Consider the following 20,232-nt stretch of genomic DNA (forward strand, 5'->3'; position numbering starts at 1 on the left):
CAGCCCTAATGCTGACCATGTTAAAAAAGGCGCACTGGGTCAAGACCTTGGTCGGATGGATCAAGCACCATCAAGTGTTTCTGCCGCATGGGGCCCACACTGAAGATGTGTTTTAGTACCTTGTTATGATGCTCATTTGAAGCTATCACATGTTGGGTCCATTTTTCTTAGACATGGACCCAATCTGACTCCGACTCGGTGCTAGTCCAGCCGATGCACTAACCGGCATTTGTTAGTGGAATGGGTCCCCGTCCACTTTGTCACGTTTGGTGTACTTGGATTTTAAATTCAGCAAACCCTTATCCATTCCTATTGGATTTGTACTTGCCTAATTAGTTGGGTATGTGGCCCAGATATCATGCTGGATCCTCTAAGGTAATTAAGTTTGGGGCTTGTGAACAAGCAGAACCAACTGAACATGAGTTGTTCAAGCCCAGATCATTTTTGCAGCCGGCCGAGCTGGGCTTGAGCTCAAGCTAAACTAGTTGAGTTGGACCTGGCTCACGCACAAAGAGATACATCATTCTAAAGATGTAAGCAATAGGACTTGAACTCTTAGACCTATTGAGCAAAGCTCAAGCTGACATGTTTACAAAAGAAAAAATCTTTATTTTAAAGCACAAAGCACTATGATTTTGAACTCTTAACCTATTGCTGGAAAGCCAAAACAACTTGACTAATTAACCTGCACTGCAGATATATATAGAGAGAGGATAAATCTCGGGCATTGATATCACTGAGTAATATCTTATTGTTTGTGTTTTTTTTAAGTAAATTTAACCCTGTAGATATGATAGATATGATCTATATGGGATCAACTTTTGAATAATCAAAATTAGTGTGTCAGTATCCCATGTGATAAGCGGGTTCCTGTGCCAAGCTGAAGGCCCAGGTTCGAATCCCTATGCCACATGGGGCTTAAGAGATATCTGGTAGTGGTCAGCCTAACCCGTGTATGTGATTCAAAAATCAATGGCCTTGAATGTTCTAAATTTTCATGACTTAAAATATTATTTTTTATCAAAAAAACACGATCCAAGGATGGGAGACTATACTAAACACATTTGCATGGTCAAATTGAGTCAAAACAACCTGCAGCTAGGAATGGCAGTGGACCCGGGGAAAGCGGGGCCCACCTCACCCTGTTTGGACCGGGGTGGAGGACATGAAACGGGGATGAAGGCGGGGGTGGAGGATAAAATTCATCCCCGCCGGGGATGAAGGCGGGGGAGGAGGATAAAATCTTGAGGCAGGGCGGGGGTGGAGACCTTGTCCCCCGCCCCGCCCCACTGCCATCCCTACTTGCAGCTATGAGTTTCAACTAATTGATACTGTATGCACATACTAGCTGAGCGGAGCGGAGTGAAACACCTATTATTTGTGCTCGGTTTGCCAAGTTTATTTTCTGAATTTAAACAAGCTCTTTAGTGGCTCGCCTCCTTTCCAGCCGCATGCATGAGTAGCGATGACTGAGAAGCGAAAAAATAAACGAATGGAAAATGAAGAAGCTAAAAAATAAACAATAACATGAAAAATATGCAAAAAAAAAAAAAACGAAAAATGAAAAAAATAAATAATGACATGAAAAATACAAAAAACAAAAGAGAAGCTGTAATAAGAGAGTGGGAAGCCCGCTTCTCCCAATAAAAAGGCCCTTGGGGGTAGGGGTGGCAATCGAGTCGGGTTGGCGGGTTGGCGGGTCGGGTTGGCGTGTCAGCATACCTCAACCCGAACCCGACCCGTTTATTAAACGGGTCGGCTGTGGCAAACACGAACCCGACCCGTTTAATAAACGGGTAACCCGACAGGACCCGCCAACCCATTTAATAAATGGGTTGGGTTGGGTAAACGGGTTTTCAGGTTCGCGGGTCAGGTTGACGGATCGGGTTGGCAGGTTGGCGGGTCGGGTTGACGGGTCAGGTTGGCGGTCGGGTTGACGGGTCGGGCAGACGGGTTGGCGGGTTGACCCACCCGCCTAACCCGTTTATTAAACGGGTCATCCGGGTTGGCATACCCCCAACCCGAACCCGACCTGTTTAATAAACGGGTTACACGGGTCGACCCGTTTATTAAACGGGTTGGCTTAAGCCCAACCCGAACCCGCCTAAGAGGCGGGTTGGCGGGTCGTGTCAGAAATTGCCACCCCTACTTGGGGGTAACCATGGTCCTAACAAAAAACAAGATTGTAAAAGGGCATAATCGATATTTCCTTAAAAAAAAGGTGCGCATCAAGGGTAAGAACGTCATTTACAGAATAATAAGGGACCATTTCCGTCAAAGAAAAATCACAATCACAGCAAGGTTTTTCGTATGTCACCTTCGTGGAAACGATTCCCATTTGGCTTTTGCAAAAGCCCCATTTTGCCTGCCCTTCACTCGCAACTTGCTTGATAAACTAGGAAACTAATCTCTCTCTATCTCTCAAAGTTATTTTATTTTGCTTTCATGCGTTTCCTATTTCATCGCTCTTTCTTCGCATCTTTCTCAAAGTGGCTCTTCCACATAGAGAGAGAAAGAGGAGACTAAAACTCTCTCTCTCTCTCTCTCTCTCTCTCTCTCTCTCTCTCTCTCTCAGAAAGTGCCTCTTCCACACAGAAAAGAGGGGACTAGAAACCCATTCTTTCTATCAGAACCCAAAAAGAAAAGCCTGCCCCCTCTCTCTCTATCCTTCTCATGATTAGAGTATAGCTGGAGTACTGTACAGAGAGGAAGAGGAAGAGACAGAAACAGCAGCAGCATGGAGGATCAGAAAGGCGACTCCTTCCTACCATCCTCAAAGGTGAAGGGACTCCGCTTCGGCGGCCAGCTCCTCATCAAGAACTTCACCATCCGTCGCGCCTCTCCTCCTCAACTCCTCCGCCTCCTCCCCTCCTTCGCCGCTACCCCCACCACCACGAACTCTCCCTTCTCCTCCACGGCTGCGTACCTGCCGACAAACTTCACCATCCTGGCTCACCACGCCCTCCACACCCTCACCCTGGGCCTCGGCACCAAGAAGTCCAAGGTGGTGATCTTCGTGTTCGAGTCCGGGGCGCTGAGGTCGGGGGTGGAGCGGGCGTGGCCGTACGAGATCTCGCTGGGGGAGGTCAACCGGAGGCTGATCCGCGGGGTGGCGGGGTTGGAGATGGCCCGGTTCAAGTTCAGGAAGGGGTGCATCACCTTCTACGTGTACGCCGTGAGGGGGGAGGGCAGCGCAGGGTTCTCCAGCGCCGACGAGCTGAGGAGGGTTGTCCAGTCTGTGGCGTCCCTCAACGACTTCCTGGACCACACGGCCATGCTCGCCATGCCTCACCAGAAGAGCATCGCCCACAACAATATCCCCTCCGTCCGCCTCACCACCATGGCCCACTAATTCTCCACATTTTTCACCCTCTTTCTCTCTCTTTCATCGGTAGGAATGGTGTGCTTCTGCATCCTCTCTCTCTCATTGGTAGAGTGTGAGCTTCTGCATCTTCTATCTCTCCGTCTCTCAATGGGAGTAGTGGTAAGCTTCTGCATCCTGTCTCTCTCTCTCTCATCTTTTTTGATCAATTGGTTTTATTTTATTTCTTATTTCATCTATCTCTTTCAAAATCGAGGGGCGTGATGTACGGGTGGGACAATCGTTTACTTTTATTTTTAGTGCTTTTCCTTTGATTAATTTTGGTACGAGAGATTCTATTATTTCGGTTTGTTTTATTTTATTCTCTCTCTCTCTCTCTCTCTAAATTGAGGGTATGTACAAGTGGGCCTCATAGTTATGTTGTTTAGTGAGTTTTTTTTAATGTGGTGACTAATTTTGGTATGCAGAAATTTCTTATTATGATTTTTTTTTTGTAATAATTTGTGTGTGTATTCTAGGGTGAAGAGAAATTCCAAATTCCAATGAGATACAAATGGTTTTTTCCTTTTTGCTTTTCTACTGTGTAGGATATGAATGAGGGCTATGGGGTACAACAAGTGACCTCTGTATTTTGAGATGAAGGGCGTATTTCTCTGATATGCATATTGGTGGGGATCAAGATGTATACAATCGGTATTCAATTGCATAATCCTTGTCATTTTGATTAAAGTGATAGGCGTGATGTCCTACAAGAGATGGCAGCCTTAGCTTCGAAGGTGTGGCCTTTAGAGGTTTATGATAGCATCCTGACCCAAATAAAGTTGGATCTGAATATGAATATCTCTATTAGATAAATGGGCCTGTTGATCACACAATTCATTCACATACACCACATAGTTCTCTACATTCCAACCAGAACTAGCACTGGCCGTGGTGAGTGCTTGTGTCGGTAGAGTTTGAGGCCTTGTGCTAACACCCTGTTTCTAACATGACCCATCGAAAATCATTAAACTACATAATATATAGAACTGAGTTTGGTGCAAACCCGTGAGCTTGCGCACCACCCACGCCGGGACACAATCAGCTCCATCGGGCAGTCAAATTTGGTTTGGGCTTGCGCAGCTCCTGCCCGATCAATCAGCTCCTTCGGGCAGTCAAATTTGGTTTGGGTTTGAGTCCACATGAATCCTGGTTCATAAGGACTTAATGCTATACATGGATATTTGGTACTAATAAATGCAAGAAACTATTGATAATTAAAAATGCAACCTTATGTATATATATATATATATATATATATATATATATATATATATATATATATATATATATATATATATATATATATATATATATATAGTAGCTGTCTGACCACTTTTGAGCCTGACCATCGGGCTCTTACAAGTGAATAGGGGTTTTCTGTATGTTTTTTGCAAATCTGACTCTGCAGCTCAGCTGTGTTCGACATGGTTGGTATGCTAAGAAATAACACTTTGATCATGTTTTTTTTATTAAAAAAGATGGTTTTTAAGCATTGAATATTTTTTTAAAATTGTAGACTGTTGATTTTTAAATCTTATAAAACCTAAGTGGGTGTCATAATTGAAAGATGCAGAGTTGAAGGACCCTATAGATTGATCTACATGGTTTTCTTAGTAGAGAATGGGTCTTGAATCATGTGATTATGATATGTAAACAGGTTTTTCATGGGGTTTAAAAAATCAACGTCCCACAATGTGCCAAAACTTCACGCTTCAAAGTATCAAGTTCTTGCATGAGAAAATACGATTCAAAGATGTCAAACATAGCTTTTATCAATTGATTTGGACGGTAATATCTGTTATTAAAAGGACTGGTATAGTGGGGTCTCAGGCTTCCTGAGTCGTTCTTTTTTTGCTTTTCCCTTTAAACAAATTCGTGACATCCAAAAAAGCCTTTCTGGAAGGTATAATACTTGAGAGAGAGAGAGAGAGAGAGAGAGAGAGAGAGAGAGAGAGAGAGATGTTGGTGGGAACATGTTTGGTGCACTTTTTCTATACTGAATCCGAGCATTGGACCCAATTGCGTAAACAACAAGGGTACCAGCTAAGGCACAAGCTCAACGCCATTTACCAAACTTGCTTAAATTAGACGATTTGAGGAAAAGCACAAGCTAATATAATCAGGGGAGTACCAGCAAATAATGCAGCTGGTTTTGTAAACTCCTCTAGTAATCTCTAGCAAAATGGCAACCACCCATCAATTTAATTGCCCAAAAGTAGATCCCAACTTCTCTAACAAATATAGCGATATTTATGAAAATCTCGCCATAATATCGCAAGAAATTTCCTCAAAGTTTAAAACTGCAATTTCTTGCGAGATTTTTAAAATATCGTGGGATTTATGAAAAAAACATAAATACCATGATTTAAACACAATATTTATGTTTTAAATGGCTATTTATCATGAAAATCATGTATTTTTATTTTTTAATAATTTTTAATAATAAAAAAAATGTAATTTATTTTTTTATTGCTGATATTTTGCCAAAAAAATGCAAGATTTATGAAATTTTTTCAATTTCTCACGAGTTTTTGACAAACTAGATTTTGCCGAGAAAAATGTTTGTCACTATGATCCCAACTCATAGCATGCTACAAAAATTACATGTTTAACTTGGTTTAGATGGGAACGCTAGCTTTACATTTTCTATACACATATCTTCACATCCAACAACATTTACCAAGTTAGATTCTAGGTTGGTACCAAGAAACGTGACAGTATTAAGTAAAGGAAATTAAAAAAAAACACGAAAAGATTTGATGATAATAAAAAAACATATATAAGTTTTTAATATTGTTAAAAAGATATCTAAATTTATTTTCCATTAATCAAAAACACATTTCCGTCAAATTAATTTGGGTTATCATTATTCAAATTGAGTTAATAGGATGAAGTTACTAACTTACCCTAAAAACATTTTCTTTGAAAAAAACTTTAAAAAGCACATTTAAGTTATCCCCCTCCCCAAATGTTGGCTCCAAAGAAATTCATTGGAAGATAACTTGAATCTCTTGCTTCATCATTCTGCGTTCCAAACAAGCTCAGGTTCTAAAGCAGATTGAGGTTAGGTGGGGTGGATATAGATAGGATATAATGCACGAAAGGGTTTTTTTAACCGAGTCAAATAGACTCAAGTTTAGTTTCATGATAGGATTTTCGGATATAGAGCTATGAGCGTCTCAAATGAGTTTAGAAAGATTCAACAAAATGGATTTGAACTCATCATATAATTTTAGATCCAAATCTTTTTTAATTTGATCTATGCTTGAGATGGGCTTGGAAGCTAGGGCGGAGGAGCACCACCAGCATTGCAGAGGCAAGACTATGTTACTATGGATAGTGAAGTGCATTCTGACTATACCACAAATAGAATTTTGTATGAATTATTATAGAATTCACTACAACAAAACCAAAAAGCAATTCTTGAGCAGAGAAGTTCAAAAATATGAGAGTGCTCACATTTGATGAAACTTTTAATAGAAATACAACAAAAAAAATGAATGATGATACAGTTTTAATAGATTCAACAAAATGCAGGCACTAGATGTGTTTTTTATTATCTGCCAAAGTTTATAAGAACTTTTAAAAAAAATCCTATAATTAAAGGTATCTTACAGTTTTATATTATCTTAGAGCATATTAAATTACAAACAGCGTGGTGAAAAGAAAGCTAAGGCATATTATGGGGAGGTATATTATTTCTTTTGAGGGGCAGCATGATTGGTAGTGTTTTGGGGTGTGGAATTTAGGCACATAAACTGCAAGAGGGATGATGAGATACGTTGGCAAAAGGTGGCCACCATTATGCAAAGTGGTATGCAAGGGCCCAACCCTTTTGCTTCCTAGAAAGCTTTATGGTCTAAAAAGAAGGTGACACAAGACCCCCCCTTTATCCTTTCTTGTCAACTTGCTTCTCTCATATACAATTCTATGTACAAGTCAGGGAAATTTAATCAACTTTTGATTTCCTAATTAACTATTGAAATGCACCTGCTACTAGGGCAGTTTGGGTCGGGTTCGGGTCGGATATTCAACTGAATCTGAATCTCTTTAGACAGATTTGATAATGAAAACCAGATCCAAAATGCTAATCGGACTCCGATTCAGTTGCATCATTCTTACATTCGAGTCTGAATCCAAATGTGAGCCTGACCCAACAAGATCCGACCTCATTATATGCATCTGTTGGATGTATCAGAGGACGTACTCTAATAGGATCCGTGTTCGGTATAGGTACTATGCATCTGAGCCTGAATCTGACTCCGAAGTCTGAACCGAGTCCAACCCGTTTACATCACTCTACCTGGTAATGACCCTAAATTTTTCTGTGGTGCTTGCGTAGAAAGTGAATTACAAAAGATTGTCATGTTTTTAGTCAGACCATTGGGACCAGCCTCAGACCCATTCAAACCCTGTAGACTTTAACTTATCAGAGGGCTTCAGGTTTCACTTAAGCCCATCTAAGTGAAGCATACCAACTCACACTTTGAATCAGAAAAGCTCCAATTCTGATAGGTTTGAGCACGGTGACATGCAAACTAATGTCAATCCAGTAGCTTGTATAACAACTAGGGAAGTAAACTGATCGAACTCAAGTCGGATCTACGGAATCCGACCTTATTGGATCATGCCTAATTGGATTTGGTTTTGGAGTTACATGGAGAAAAGGTGATACTGAATCCAAATCCAGTTATAGCTAATCAGATATATTGTATATGTAATCAGATCGGATAATTTGTTGCCCTCGGATTCAGTTCAGACTGATTATTCAGATTCGGATTCCCAATTGCTTAAACAAGTCCAACTATTCGGATTTGGATTCCATCAGATATCCGCTAATAAAAACTTCAAAAGGTAATGTTACACTATTAGTTCTAAGATGGCAGAATAACCAAATATAAAATTATTTCAGGAACTGAGAAAACTCCACTCTTGAATCGGTTATTTTTTTAATAAATGTAAAAAATATTAAAAATTAAAATTATTTATAGTATTTTAATAGTTTTAACACGTGTCATGTTATGATTAACACAATATTTTTTATTATTTTTGGCTGATACATAACAATTCACTTGAGTATCAGTATCGGACCGATACAGCTGAATCGGTGGCCAAACCCATTCAGGGCCGATACTGATACTAGCAACATTGGTGTGTTCATTACCACGGGCCCAATCTGGGTGTACTCTTTTGGTAGGCAAAGGTAAACCTTGGGTTTCAGCCGAAAGGATTCCCAAAAAAAAAAAAAAAACTAATTAGGGAAAATGGCTAGTTAGACCTGGGTTCAGTAAACATTTTCTTCATCTGCATTTTGAGTCTGAACACTACTGGCTACACCTGATCGTGTCAGATTTGTGAATGCCTAGATCCAATTGTTAGGTGTAAGAAGGTAGGGAGAAAGAATTCAAAGAAGAAACATGAGTGGTTTAGAGGAAGTGGTCTTGATGAGGTGGAACAGTCCCATATTGCTTGTGCTTGAGTTTTCTATGGGCTTTATAAGCAACTTGTAAACTCATACACTTGTTCCTGAGAACAAGAGAGTGGGATGACCACCACACGTGCCGACCCGAGCCGGGCCAGGTCGGGTTCGGGTAATTGGCTCTTTAGGGCCATATCCAATCAAGACAAAATACCTTTTTACCTAAAGTTTCTTTGGATATTTGGATTGTGTAACGGGTTATGGGAAATGATAACGGGTCACGACTTCTCGAAGTTCGTGCTTATTATGGCTCTTCAGATTCTGTAACGGATCCCGATCGTTCGAAGTCCGTTAACGGGTCACGTCCCCTCGGATTCCGTAACGGGCTCATTCCACGTTTCATAACCGTTCGTGGGTTATAAAAACGTGGTCAGGGCTGAGGTTACGAATATATGCTGAGAGACAGACGCTCTGGTTTCTGAAGCTCTGCGAGTTTTCTCTTTTCTCTGTTATTCTCTTTCTCTCCTGAGTTATCCCGAAAGGGGTTGTTCTGCAATGTTGGTTCGAAGAGGTTGTTTTCGAAGGACGACCCGTCGGAGTGCACCGTTCGGTTCGTCGTGGCTATTGTATCCTGAGGGAAGAACGCCGGACCCTGATTTGCACTGTATGTGGGGGCAAATCTTCTCTAAGGGGATTACTTCCGTACGCCTTAACCTGTTACACAGTATTAGCATGCTTCTCTTATGTTTATTGTGTTCTATGTATATGTTTGTTCATATACTGCTGTCTGGATTTTGGTTTTATGCGGAACCTGTCATGCTTGCTACCTGTTATTGTTTCGGTCGTCTGATATTCATGATACTTACACAGTTATATTTCATGTTTTATATCATGATGACGATTGTGAAACTGTGTGATCCGAAATTGATCCAACACCGATTCATACTAAAATTCAGATATTCGAGAAATATTTTCATATCATGGAAAGAATATGTACGTAGATTAGGGAAGTGACCTATAAGTAGACTCTATGTGGAGGAGAATTTTCAATGCTACGAGTGTCTCACATCAATCCAAATTGATTGATTGTTTTCACCATGAAAAAAACTGCGAAACTTGCTTCTCTTTTACTCATGATCCTTGCTTTCTCAATTCAAAGATTTTTGCTGCCTATAAAAAAAAATAAATCAAATATTTAACTGTAGAATTAAAGACATCAAAACTTATGAAAATTCTATTTCTTGGTAATGAGTAAAACCGGTCATGTCATCGCAATCGAGCAATCAGAATATTGAAGGATGAACACTATTAGGGTTTCTTTTGATGTCACAAAAATTTCCAAAGTTTCTGAATTTTCACAACTTTCCTTGTGAACCTGAAAAAAAAAACACAAGTTACCAACGGAGGCTCCGCAGGGGGCTGTTAGTGCACGACACCTTGTTGGGACGTTGCAAGTTCGAATCCCAATGATATATAGGGACTGCTTAACCCCAGCTTTTTCTGTCTCGGATTCTTGAGTTGGACACGATATACGATTGAACCTGGATTCAAGTTTCGTTACAAGAAATGGATTCAGTCCTATATTGAGTTAGAGTATCTGGAATAACAAGAACCAAAAATGAATATTTTTATGGTATTCTAAAGAGTTAAAAAAAAAAAGTATAAGACATTTTAAGTATATTTTTGAGTTAAAATTTTTAGTCGTTATAAAAAAGCCACTAGTTTTGATTGACAAAAGGGAAACTTGGTCATTCACATCTAAAGTAATTAAGCATTTCTGGATTTTGAGCACCACCAAACCATATCCTAAAATTTATGACTAGGCCTCATGTGAAGCATAGAACAAGGTCACGTTACCCAACACCAAAGATATATATTTCTTTACTTTCTAATTATATATATGGGGCTCGGCTTGTTTGGCACGTCACGTTGCAAGTTCGAATCCCAATGGTATATGGTTATATAACTGGTAGGGGCCTGCTAAGACTATCAATCCCAATGGTATATGGTTGTATAACTGGGAGGGGTCTGCCTAACCCCAGCTTTCTCTGTCGAAGAAAAAAAAATGGCCATGCTCTACTACCTTTGAATAGACCCCTTGTGGTTTTACACCCATGAACTCGATGAGCGAGGTGGTTTTTTTCCGGTATTAACAAAAATTAATCCAGGACGTGGTTTTTTTCCGGTATTAAGAGATCAGGTTTCAGGTCGGCTTGAACTGTATTTTTTCGTTGCATTTTTATGCCAATGCTTAAGGATTCTGTTTCAGTTTTGGTTGTTTAAGATCAAAAGATGAATATTTCTAAGCCCAACTTGTACATTGTTAAGGATCAGGATTGATGCATAATGACAGCCAAAAAACTTTTTTTCCCATACTTTATCTGGGGCTAACCAATGGGGGTTCCGCTTGTCTGGTAGAAGCAGCTAGTGCATGTCACCTTGTGTTGGAACATTGCAAGTTCGAATCCCAAGGGTATCTTGTATAACTGGTACGGGTCTGCTTAACCTCAGCTTGCCTTTCAAAAAATACTAATCAGGGCTTATGGATCCAACCCGAACTCATAATTGAACCTCCTTCTTTATTGCCAAACCTTGATCCTATCAGATCTAGTACCTGGCCTGTTGATACCCTTACTGACATGTATGACCATGTCATGCTCCAGCATGCATGTAGTTTAACAATACTGATGGAGTCTGAAGCATGACCAGTAGTAGTATTAAGCAATGCCTTGGCCACATGTTATCTAATTTTCAATACAGATAATCTTTTGATTAGGCTATAGATTTGAGTCATAGCACATGGTTTCATAAAAATCTGTACGAATTTTCTTATCTAAATCGAGTTCAGGTAAGGGTGACCATCAGGCCGGGATGCCCATCGGGCTTCAAGTACCCGGCACGAATCGTGTCGGGCTCACACGGGCTGCACTTTACAGCCCATGTCCGAATAAAGTGGGGTCGGATCCATGTGCAAAATTCATAGTGCCGGAGCAGCCTGATCTTTAACTTGGTCAGGCTTAAAGGGTCCGGTCTGACCTGGGACCGATTGTAACTGGCTCGGGCCTCAGTACGGGTTGGGCCTGTCCGGCCCTATGTCCACCCCTTTGTTCAAGTAGGTTTTTTAAAACAGGTATAGGCCTAAAATTTTGTATTGAACCCATATACTTATCAAAGATTTGGGTCCAATTACTGAATTGAATTCTTTTATATTTAATGATATGCAGTGAAAGGAGGTAAGAATCTTTCGGCCATGTGGAGAGAACCAAGTCCATGTGGTGAAAGAAAATGTATCATCAAAGAACCAAATTTTTGGGAACCTCTAAACCAATGTAGTCAGTATCGGCAGAAAATCATACGATACCATATCTGAATGGGCTATTTTTTAATAAATATAAAAATACTTAAAATTAATTTTTTAATATTATTTTAATAGTTCTAACATATGTCACGTTTTGATTAACACAAAATATTTTTTAGCCGATTCAAAATGATTCACTTGAGAATTGGTATCGGCCGATTCACCTAAATTGTTAGCCAAACGATTCAGATATTTTTTAACAAACGATTCACCAAGAGATGGAGAGCAGTCAAAGTGCAGCTGCACGCTTTTGGTGTGCAATGTGATTGCACCGGATCTGCCAGTAGGACTTCATTTCTGAGGAGAGGGGCTCTATGAGGAACAATGCACAGAGCCCCTTTGGGTGTGTTGCGAATGCACCCTAAGAAAGCTGGGGTTAGGCAGACCCCTACCAGTTATACAACCATATACCATTGGGTTTCGAACTTGCAACCTCCCAACACAAGGTGACATTCACTAACTGCCCCTGCCAGACAAGAGGAGCCCTGTTGGTGGCATATGGATCTCTTCCAAATCTTGAAAGCAACATACCATTAAGAAAGCTGGGTGGTGGTGAAGTGGTGGAAAGACCACTGCTGTATAGTTGATTGAATAAACCGGTAGGGGTCTGCCAAACCCCAGCTTATCTATCAGAAAGAAAATACCATTAAGAAAACAAACTATTGTTTATGTTTTTTTTTTGTTTTTTTTTATAGGCAAGCTGGGATTTGGCAGACCCCAACTATTGTTCATGTTTATCATGAAAATAATGACATGAAACTGAACTCTGATTAAGATCATGAATGCTTAGCAACTATAGCTGAACATGGACTAAAATAAGTATCAATGAAGCTTGTCGTTAGGGCTGATAAACGAGCTGAACCAGTTTAATCTCGCTTGACTGATTCTTGTGGTTAGCCAACCAGAGGTTGAGATCCTGAAAATTTTGAACTAAATGAGCCGAGCTCCAACTGATTTAAAAAACAATAGGATTTGAAATCTAAAACTATCAAGCCAAGCTCAGACTGATTCATTTGTAAAATAAATGCATAGCTTAATGCTGTGATCTTGAACTCTAAACTTATTGCCTATAAGCCAAGCACTTCAACCATTTGTTTTACATTACACTGTTATATAAAATGTATTTGAATGAGCTCTTTACTAGCCAAACCATGAGCAGCTTGTCTCTTTTTTAAGCTACTTTGATGTAAGAGCGAAGCGACACATATCCGGGTTTACATGGTTCATTGGATCATTTGAGATCCATATTATTTTAATTTGGATATTTTCTTATTTGAGTCATTATAATGAATATTGGATCTTAATAATTGATCCATATCTCCTTTTAGTAGTTTAGTAAAATTAAAATTTGTTTTCTTAATGGTGTTTATCAAAAGTAGTAGATTGAGTCTACTAGGACTAAAATTCTTCCCTTATAAACATAGGAAAGGCCCACAGTTCAGAAGTTAATATCAGAGTTGAATTTCAGAAATTATTATTTTCAGTTTATTTTTAATTAATTTTTAATAATTTACTATTATATTTTAATAACTTATTTTAAATTATATATATATATATTCTCTATATAATTCATAGTGGGTTAGATTTTCTTATAAATCCCTCCCTATTTCCGTCATACTTCTAATATGACTGCTGGATAAGTAAAACTCAATCGATGTCAAGGATACTAAAATAATAACAAACCGAATCATTAAATGTCAAACCTGACCAAAAGCAAAAAAAAAAAACTATTGGTCAATCTTTTTTCCTTTATATATCATTTATGATTGTCATCAACTCAAAAATCTTCGTCGTCCAGTCAATTGTCGGGTATCTGACCAGTCAAGGCTCACCTGAACTTGCCCAAGTAACAAATAATTGGATTCAGGCACCCAATAGACCGGGTTATGTTGAGCCAAGAAAATGAATCACAATGCTGGCTTGTATAATTTAAATGATATTTAAAACATTTATATTACATTAAAAATACATATAAAATACTCGAAATAGCTGAGTCGGGTCAGATATCCGGAAAAAATAACATCCCAAACACAAGCAAAGTTACTTCTCAAACCTCCCGTACGTTGATTGGGTCGAGTTTAAGTCGACCCAAATAATATTCTAATCAGAATTAAGTTTTCATGCCCGTACTGATCGCTATTCTCAGTTCTATTGTGAAGGAAGTGTCGGCCTCTATGCATCAGAATCCAAATATCTTGGACGTGTTTGGTTGGGCCCAGATGAGAATCGTTCTCTCACGGTTGTGAGAAAGCATTCTCATTTGCCCTTTTTCTCTCGGGTAAACAAACATGATTTTTTTTTAAAAATGTGTTTTTAAATCACATTGGGGGTGGATTTACTCACATGTGATTCTAAATCACATAATCATATGACTTCAAATCACATGTGATTTCAAATCACATGAGATGCTAACCAAGCAGGACTGTGTCCGAATCATCTGTAGCTCGAGTCTGATCGGAGTTTGACTAGTTTACCTCCTGTCAAACTTGGCACTGGAGAGTAGGTCCCACCGTGATAGTTTCTGCGGAAAAGACCCCCTCCTCCGCCCAACTCAAATGTCTGTGCCTTTTCTTACTAAAGAGGCTCTCTTTCATAGGAAATAAGGCCTCTTTCTTACAAAAGTTGAAACAAACATGTCCATGAGAAATCAATAAATGGGACCCACACTTTCTGGCAAAATGGGTTCACAGCTATGAGCTATCCCCTTGCACTTTCCGTCCAAAGTGGCTCTTTGGATCAAGGAAAAAAGAATTGCCTTGAGTGGGAGCATAACAAACGCCATCTTAGCGTCGGGGATGGGCAAAACCAAACTGGGGAATGGGCAACGTTCGCCATGTCCCAAAGCTACCGCCGGACCCTCTCTTTGCTCCAGCTCATGGCGAAAGCCCCACCGCAGAACTCCCTCCTCCTCCTTCTTCCTGCTTCTCTTCACGGCAGTCTCCACCATTCTCATCACTCGGCAGCCACCCTCCTCTTCCTCCTCCTTTCCTCAAACAACCTCCAACAGTCACAGTCCTTCATCCACGACATCGTTTCAGGCAAGTTCCCTCCCTCCCTCACCCTCTCTTCCATCCTCAAGCACTTCTCCCCTTCAAAGAAAGAGCACACCAATCTGACCCAACTTCTTTTTGACATGATTATCAATGCACAATCCCAATTGGGTATGGCTGATTCAGTTTTAGATACTTTTGCTAGGATGGTTGGTCATGAATTGATCCCCAAGTTGAGTACTTTTAACAACATGCTTAGTGTTCTTATCATGTTTGGTAGATTTTCTGAAGCCTTGAGTATTTTTTATGAGTTTCGTAAGTGGGTGGGTGCGGATAGTTCTAGTCTTGGGATTATGATTAGGAGTTCTTGTAGAGTTGGGAAGATGGGGGATGCAATGAGCATTTTTTCCAAATTTGGTGAATTGGGTCATCAGCCTAACGTGATGATATACACGATTTTGATCGATGGTTGGTGTAAGTTTGGCAATATTGGTGAAGCGAAACGATTGTTTCGAGAGATGGAGGAGGTGGGCGTTCCCCCTAACGAGTATACTTACACTGTCATGATCAATGGTTGTGTGAAGAATAGAGTTAAAGACGACGGCTTAGAGTTTTACGCGGAGATGAAGCGTCTCGGAGTGGTGCCTAATCTTTTTACTTATAACTCTTTGATTCATTCACACTGTAAGATTGGTAAATTGAAAGAGGCGTTTGAATTGTTTGATGAGATGGTGGAGGAGGGAGTTGTTCCAAATGTTGTGACGTATAATACTCTTATATTCGGTTTGTGTCGACAGCGTCGAGTCCCCGAGGCTGAGAGGCTCATGAGTAGAATGCAGAACAGTGGTCTGGTTCCTAGTTTCGTTACGTATAACACACTAATTGATGGGCTGTGCAGAGAGGGGGAATTTGGAAAGGCATTAAGCATTCTTAAGAGGATGAAGTCGAGTGGTCAACCGCCATCTTTAGTAACTTATAACACTCTTATTAATGGTTTCTGTAGAGCTGAAAAATTAGCTGAAGCTGCAAAGCTAATGGAAGAAATGCAATCAAGGGGATTAGTACCAAATAAGGTTACATATACAATTCTAATAAATGCTTTTGCGAGGGAAAATGACATGGATAGAGCCTTTGAGCTGTTTGATTCAATGGAGAAGGTGGGCTTAGTGGCAGATGTTTATACTTATAATGTGTTATTACACAGTCTCTGCAACCAGGGAAACATGAAAGATGCTTGGAAGCTGTACAATATGATGCTTGAGAAGCAGTTGAAACCGAATGATGTCATCTACAATACGCTGATCAATGGTTACTGCAAGCAAGGCAGTTCATACAGGGCTCTAAGGTTGCTGCACGAAATGACTGAGGTTGGCATGGTCCCAAACATTGCTAGCTATATTCTGACTATTAATAGCCTTTGTCAAGAAGGCAAGTTGAAGGAGGCTGAGCATCTCCTTATTGAAATGCAAAAGCAAGGTTTGGAACCTAGTGGTTCAGTTTATGGCACCATATCTAGTGCAAAATTGAAGTTACAAGGTACTGCTTCATAAAGAGTGAAACTTTTAATATGTAGAGTCGCTGGAGAAAGGTTCTTTGACGATTGGCATGTATGAGAGGCTGCATGATGCGCCTTCATAAATTAACGTAACTGAATTTGTATGTGCTTGATGCAAGAGCGCTTGAGAAGATGGAATGAAGTCTTTCAATCAATCGAGTGCTCAGCCACTACAATTGCCTCTGCAGACAGAGCCTATCTGGAGTTGCACTTGAACTGTTGCTGTTGTTGTTGTCAATTCTGTGTGTAGTGCTGATAAATGAAAGAAGATGCTTATTTGCATTGGTGGTAGGATCTTGTGACTAAGCCACGGTGTCATGTTGGTTGGAGAAATGGCAGTTGGCTCCACACACAGTTGGAGCACATATTAAGAATAAATATGGTATGTAGTTTTTGACTTAGTTTATGATGTCAACTTTGTTCAGATATCATACTATCAAGGTTAAATATACTTGAAAAGTGTTTGAGAATTTGTCGATTTGATTACAGAAACTATCTCATCTCAAGGGCAATCCAATTCATGAATTTATCTTTGTGTGCTTTTGTGTGTTCGACAGTGCATACTGGACATCCTCAGCAGGTTATCTATTTTCCATTTATGCCATTCTACGTGTTCTCTATATTCATAGTACACCATATTATGCTTATGTTCTCTGATGATTTAAGTTGATCCATGGAAAACCTATGGTGCAAATGCATCCTATTTGGTATTATATAGGTTAATTACCTCTCACCTTCCTGTTACCTCCATGATTTCTTTCCAATCTGTTTTCAGGTGTGTTCACTCCTAATGAGCACCAAAGACTAGGATGCAATATTTCTCCAACTAACCCTTCCTTTTGAGTTATTGATAGTTTATCAAATTTCACTCTACTAGATGGCCTGTTAGTTTAATATTGTCAATTATCCTGGATGAACATTCTAAGATTGATCCAGACGACTCTCCTCAAGTGTTACTTGTTCATTCCAATGTTGTCAATTTATAGTCATTTGCGTTGTGGATGTGCAATAGCTTAACAATTGTCAACAGACACAATTGGTTTAGTGAATGTATTTTATTTTCACTTGATAATGATTGGAACCCTTTTTATTCATATAATAACAATTCAAATCCCATACTATGTCACAACTTTACTTCATTTTCACTCCCCTTCTGTATCCTTTATATGCAAGTCATATTGAAACATCTTAAACAGAAAAGACCACTTGTCTGTACCTGCAGGCGTGTCCATGTGACAGACCCCATCTAACTCTTTCCTTATTTTCTGTGCATTTCAGCAATCAAAAAGACTCTTTGCTTCTTTATGGTCGGTGGTTTGTAATGTATTTGCCTGCTCAAAATTTTCCGATTTCTGCTGGTCTGTTTTCTCTTCTCTTTTAAATTTTCATTAATTTGCATGAAAGTGGATGGTAATTGTAACTGCAAAGTTATGTTTCCACCTAGTTCCTTTTTTCTTTCAGACTTATTGGAATAGTTTCTCAATGAAAGTGAAATTCATTATGGGAGATGTAGGCACTAGAATTTTTAGCTAACACAGTTTTATCACTCACTTTGCTTAGTTTAATGCCAAACCAAGACAAGGATTTGACTAGTTTCTCAATGCACTAGATACCACAATTTGGAAGTACTATTTATGCATTTTTCGAAGTTCTTGTCACAAAAGGTGTTAGAATTTGTACATACGTATACGCTTGACAGTGTATGTATGTATGTATGTATATATATATATATATATGTATATATATATATTCAAATGTATTTTGTATATAGGTTCATTTGTATTTTGTTCATTTTTATTTTTGTATTTTTGTCTTTTCTGTCTTTTTATTTCTTTTTGGATTTGACTGGCTGACTAGCCGTTAGCCAGCTTCCAACGGCTCTATTTAGAGTCGTTGGAGGCTGGCCCAACGGCTAATCAGCCTTACTCATTTGTATATATAAAGGGCTGAAGCCCTCTTGTATTCTAAGCTTGTTTTCAAGCTTTTTTATTGCATTCCTCAATAATATTCGGATATTTTTATGTGTTTGTGCCTTAGTGCACTTTGTGAGATTCATGTGCTTGTGCAAGAGATATTTCTTTTCAAGTCCTTAGTAGACTTGGTTGTTGCCCATTTTTTAGGGTTTCTTTCCAAAAGGATCATTTAGTGATGTTAACCAAATGTATGATTCTAGAAATCTAAGTAAGAGTCGTGATAATGAGAATTTGGAGAAGTATATGATAGCAAAAAAGGAAGCTAAAAAAGTAGTTCGAAACACGAGGGCTAAGGTATATAAGGAGGTTTATGACAAGTTGGATACCAAAGAAGGCGAGAAGGATATTTATAGGCTTGCAAAGATGAGAGATAGAAAATTGAGGGATTTGGTTATGGTTAGATGTATCAAAGATGAAACGCAAAGGGTTTTAGTCAAAGATGAGGAGATTAAGGAGAGATGGAAAGATTATTTTGATAAGCTATTTAATGATAGTCATGCTCAAGATCTTGGAGACTGCTCCATTCCTTTTCATGAGATAAATCGTGACTTCATGCGCAAGATTCAAAAGAAAGAAATTGCAGAGGCTTTGAAGAAAATGAAATCAAGAAGGGCAGTTGGCCCAGATGGTATACCTATCGAGGCTTGGAAATGCTTGGGCGAGAAAGGTTTAGAATGGTTGACAAATCTTTTTAACTTGATTTGGCGAACAAATAAGATGCCTAATGAGTGGAGGAAGAGTACTTTGGTGCCTTTATATAAGAACAAGGGTGATATACAAGATTGCACAAACTATCGTGGTATAAAACTCATGAGTCATACTATGAAACTTTGGGAGAGGGTGATTGAGTCTAGGTTGAGGAAGGTTGTCATGATATCGGAGAATCAATTTGGTTTTATGCCTGGAAGATCAACTATGGAAGCTATACATCTTCTTAGACAACTTATTGAAAGATATAGAGAGAGGAACAAAGATTTGCATATGGTTTTTATTGATTTAGAGAAGGCATACGATAGAGTACCTAGGGACGTTCTCTGGTGGACAATGATGAAGAAAGGTGTTTCTCTCAAGTACATTAGTATAATTAAAGATATGTATGAAGGAGTAGTAACCAATGTCCACACTTGTGGAGGGGTGACAACCAATTTTCCGATAACGGTTGGGTTACATCAAGGATCTGCTTTAAGCCCTTTCCTATTTGCGATAGTGATGGATGAGCTTACGAGATCAATTCAAGAAAATGTACTGTGGTGTATGTTATTTGCTGATGATATTGTTTTGATTGATGAGTCTAGAGCTGGGGTTAATGCTAAGTTAGAATTATGGAGACAGACATTGGAAGCTAGAGGTTTTAAGTTGAGTAAGAGTAAGACTGAATATATGGAATGTCGGTTTAGTAAGCAACGAAGTAGTGATGGGAGTGTAGTGAAGCTTGGTGAGCAAGAAATACCGGTGAATGATTATTTCAAATATTTGGGATCCATCATTCAAAAGTATGGAGAAATTGATGGAGATGTAAATCATAGGATAAAGGTTGGGTGGATGAAATGGAAAAGTGCAACTGGAGTGTTGT

At 39.3% G+C, this 20,232-nt stretch overlaps 2 protein-coding genes across 2 annotated transcripts; both read left to right on the forward strand.

The window, feature by feature from the left end:
* Positions 1–2,579: 2,579 nt before the first annotated feature.
* Positions 2,580–3,826, forward strand: LOC149839818 (uncharacterized). The gene has a single exon (XM_090004246.1). The coding sequence runs from the start codon at positions 2,738–2,740 to the stop codon at positions 3,350–3,352; it is 615 nt and encodes a 204-aa protein (XP_089860372.1). The 5' UTR covers positions 2,580–2,737; the 3' UTR covers positions 3,353–3,826.
* Positions 3,827–14,833: 11,007 nt separating this feature from the next.
* Positions 14,834–16,725, forward strand: LOC149839819 (uncharacterized). The gene has a single exon (XM_090004933.1). The coding sequence runs from the start codon at positions 14,834–14,836 to the stop codon at positions 16,679–16,681; it is 1,848 nt and encodes a 615-aa protein (XP_089861059.1). The 3' UTR covers positions 16,682–16,725.
* The last annotated feature ends 3,507 nt before the right edge of the window (positions 16,726–20,232 follow it).

Source organism: Nuphar pumila, chromosome 4 (assembly GCF_984573655.1).
Source record: "Nuphar pumila chromosome 4, dmNupPumi1.hap1.1, whole genome shotgun sequence".
Taxonomy (NCBI): domain Eukaryota; kingdom Viridiplantae; phylum Streptophyta; class Magnoliopsida; order Nymphaeales; family Nymphaeaceae; genus Nuphar; species Nuphar pumila.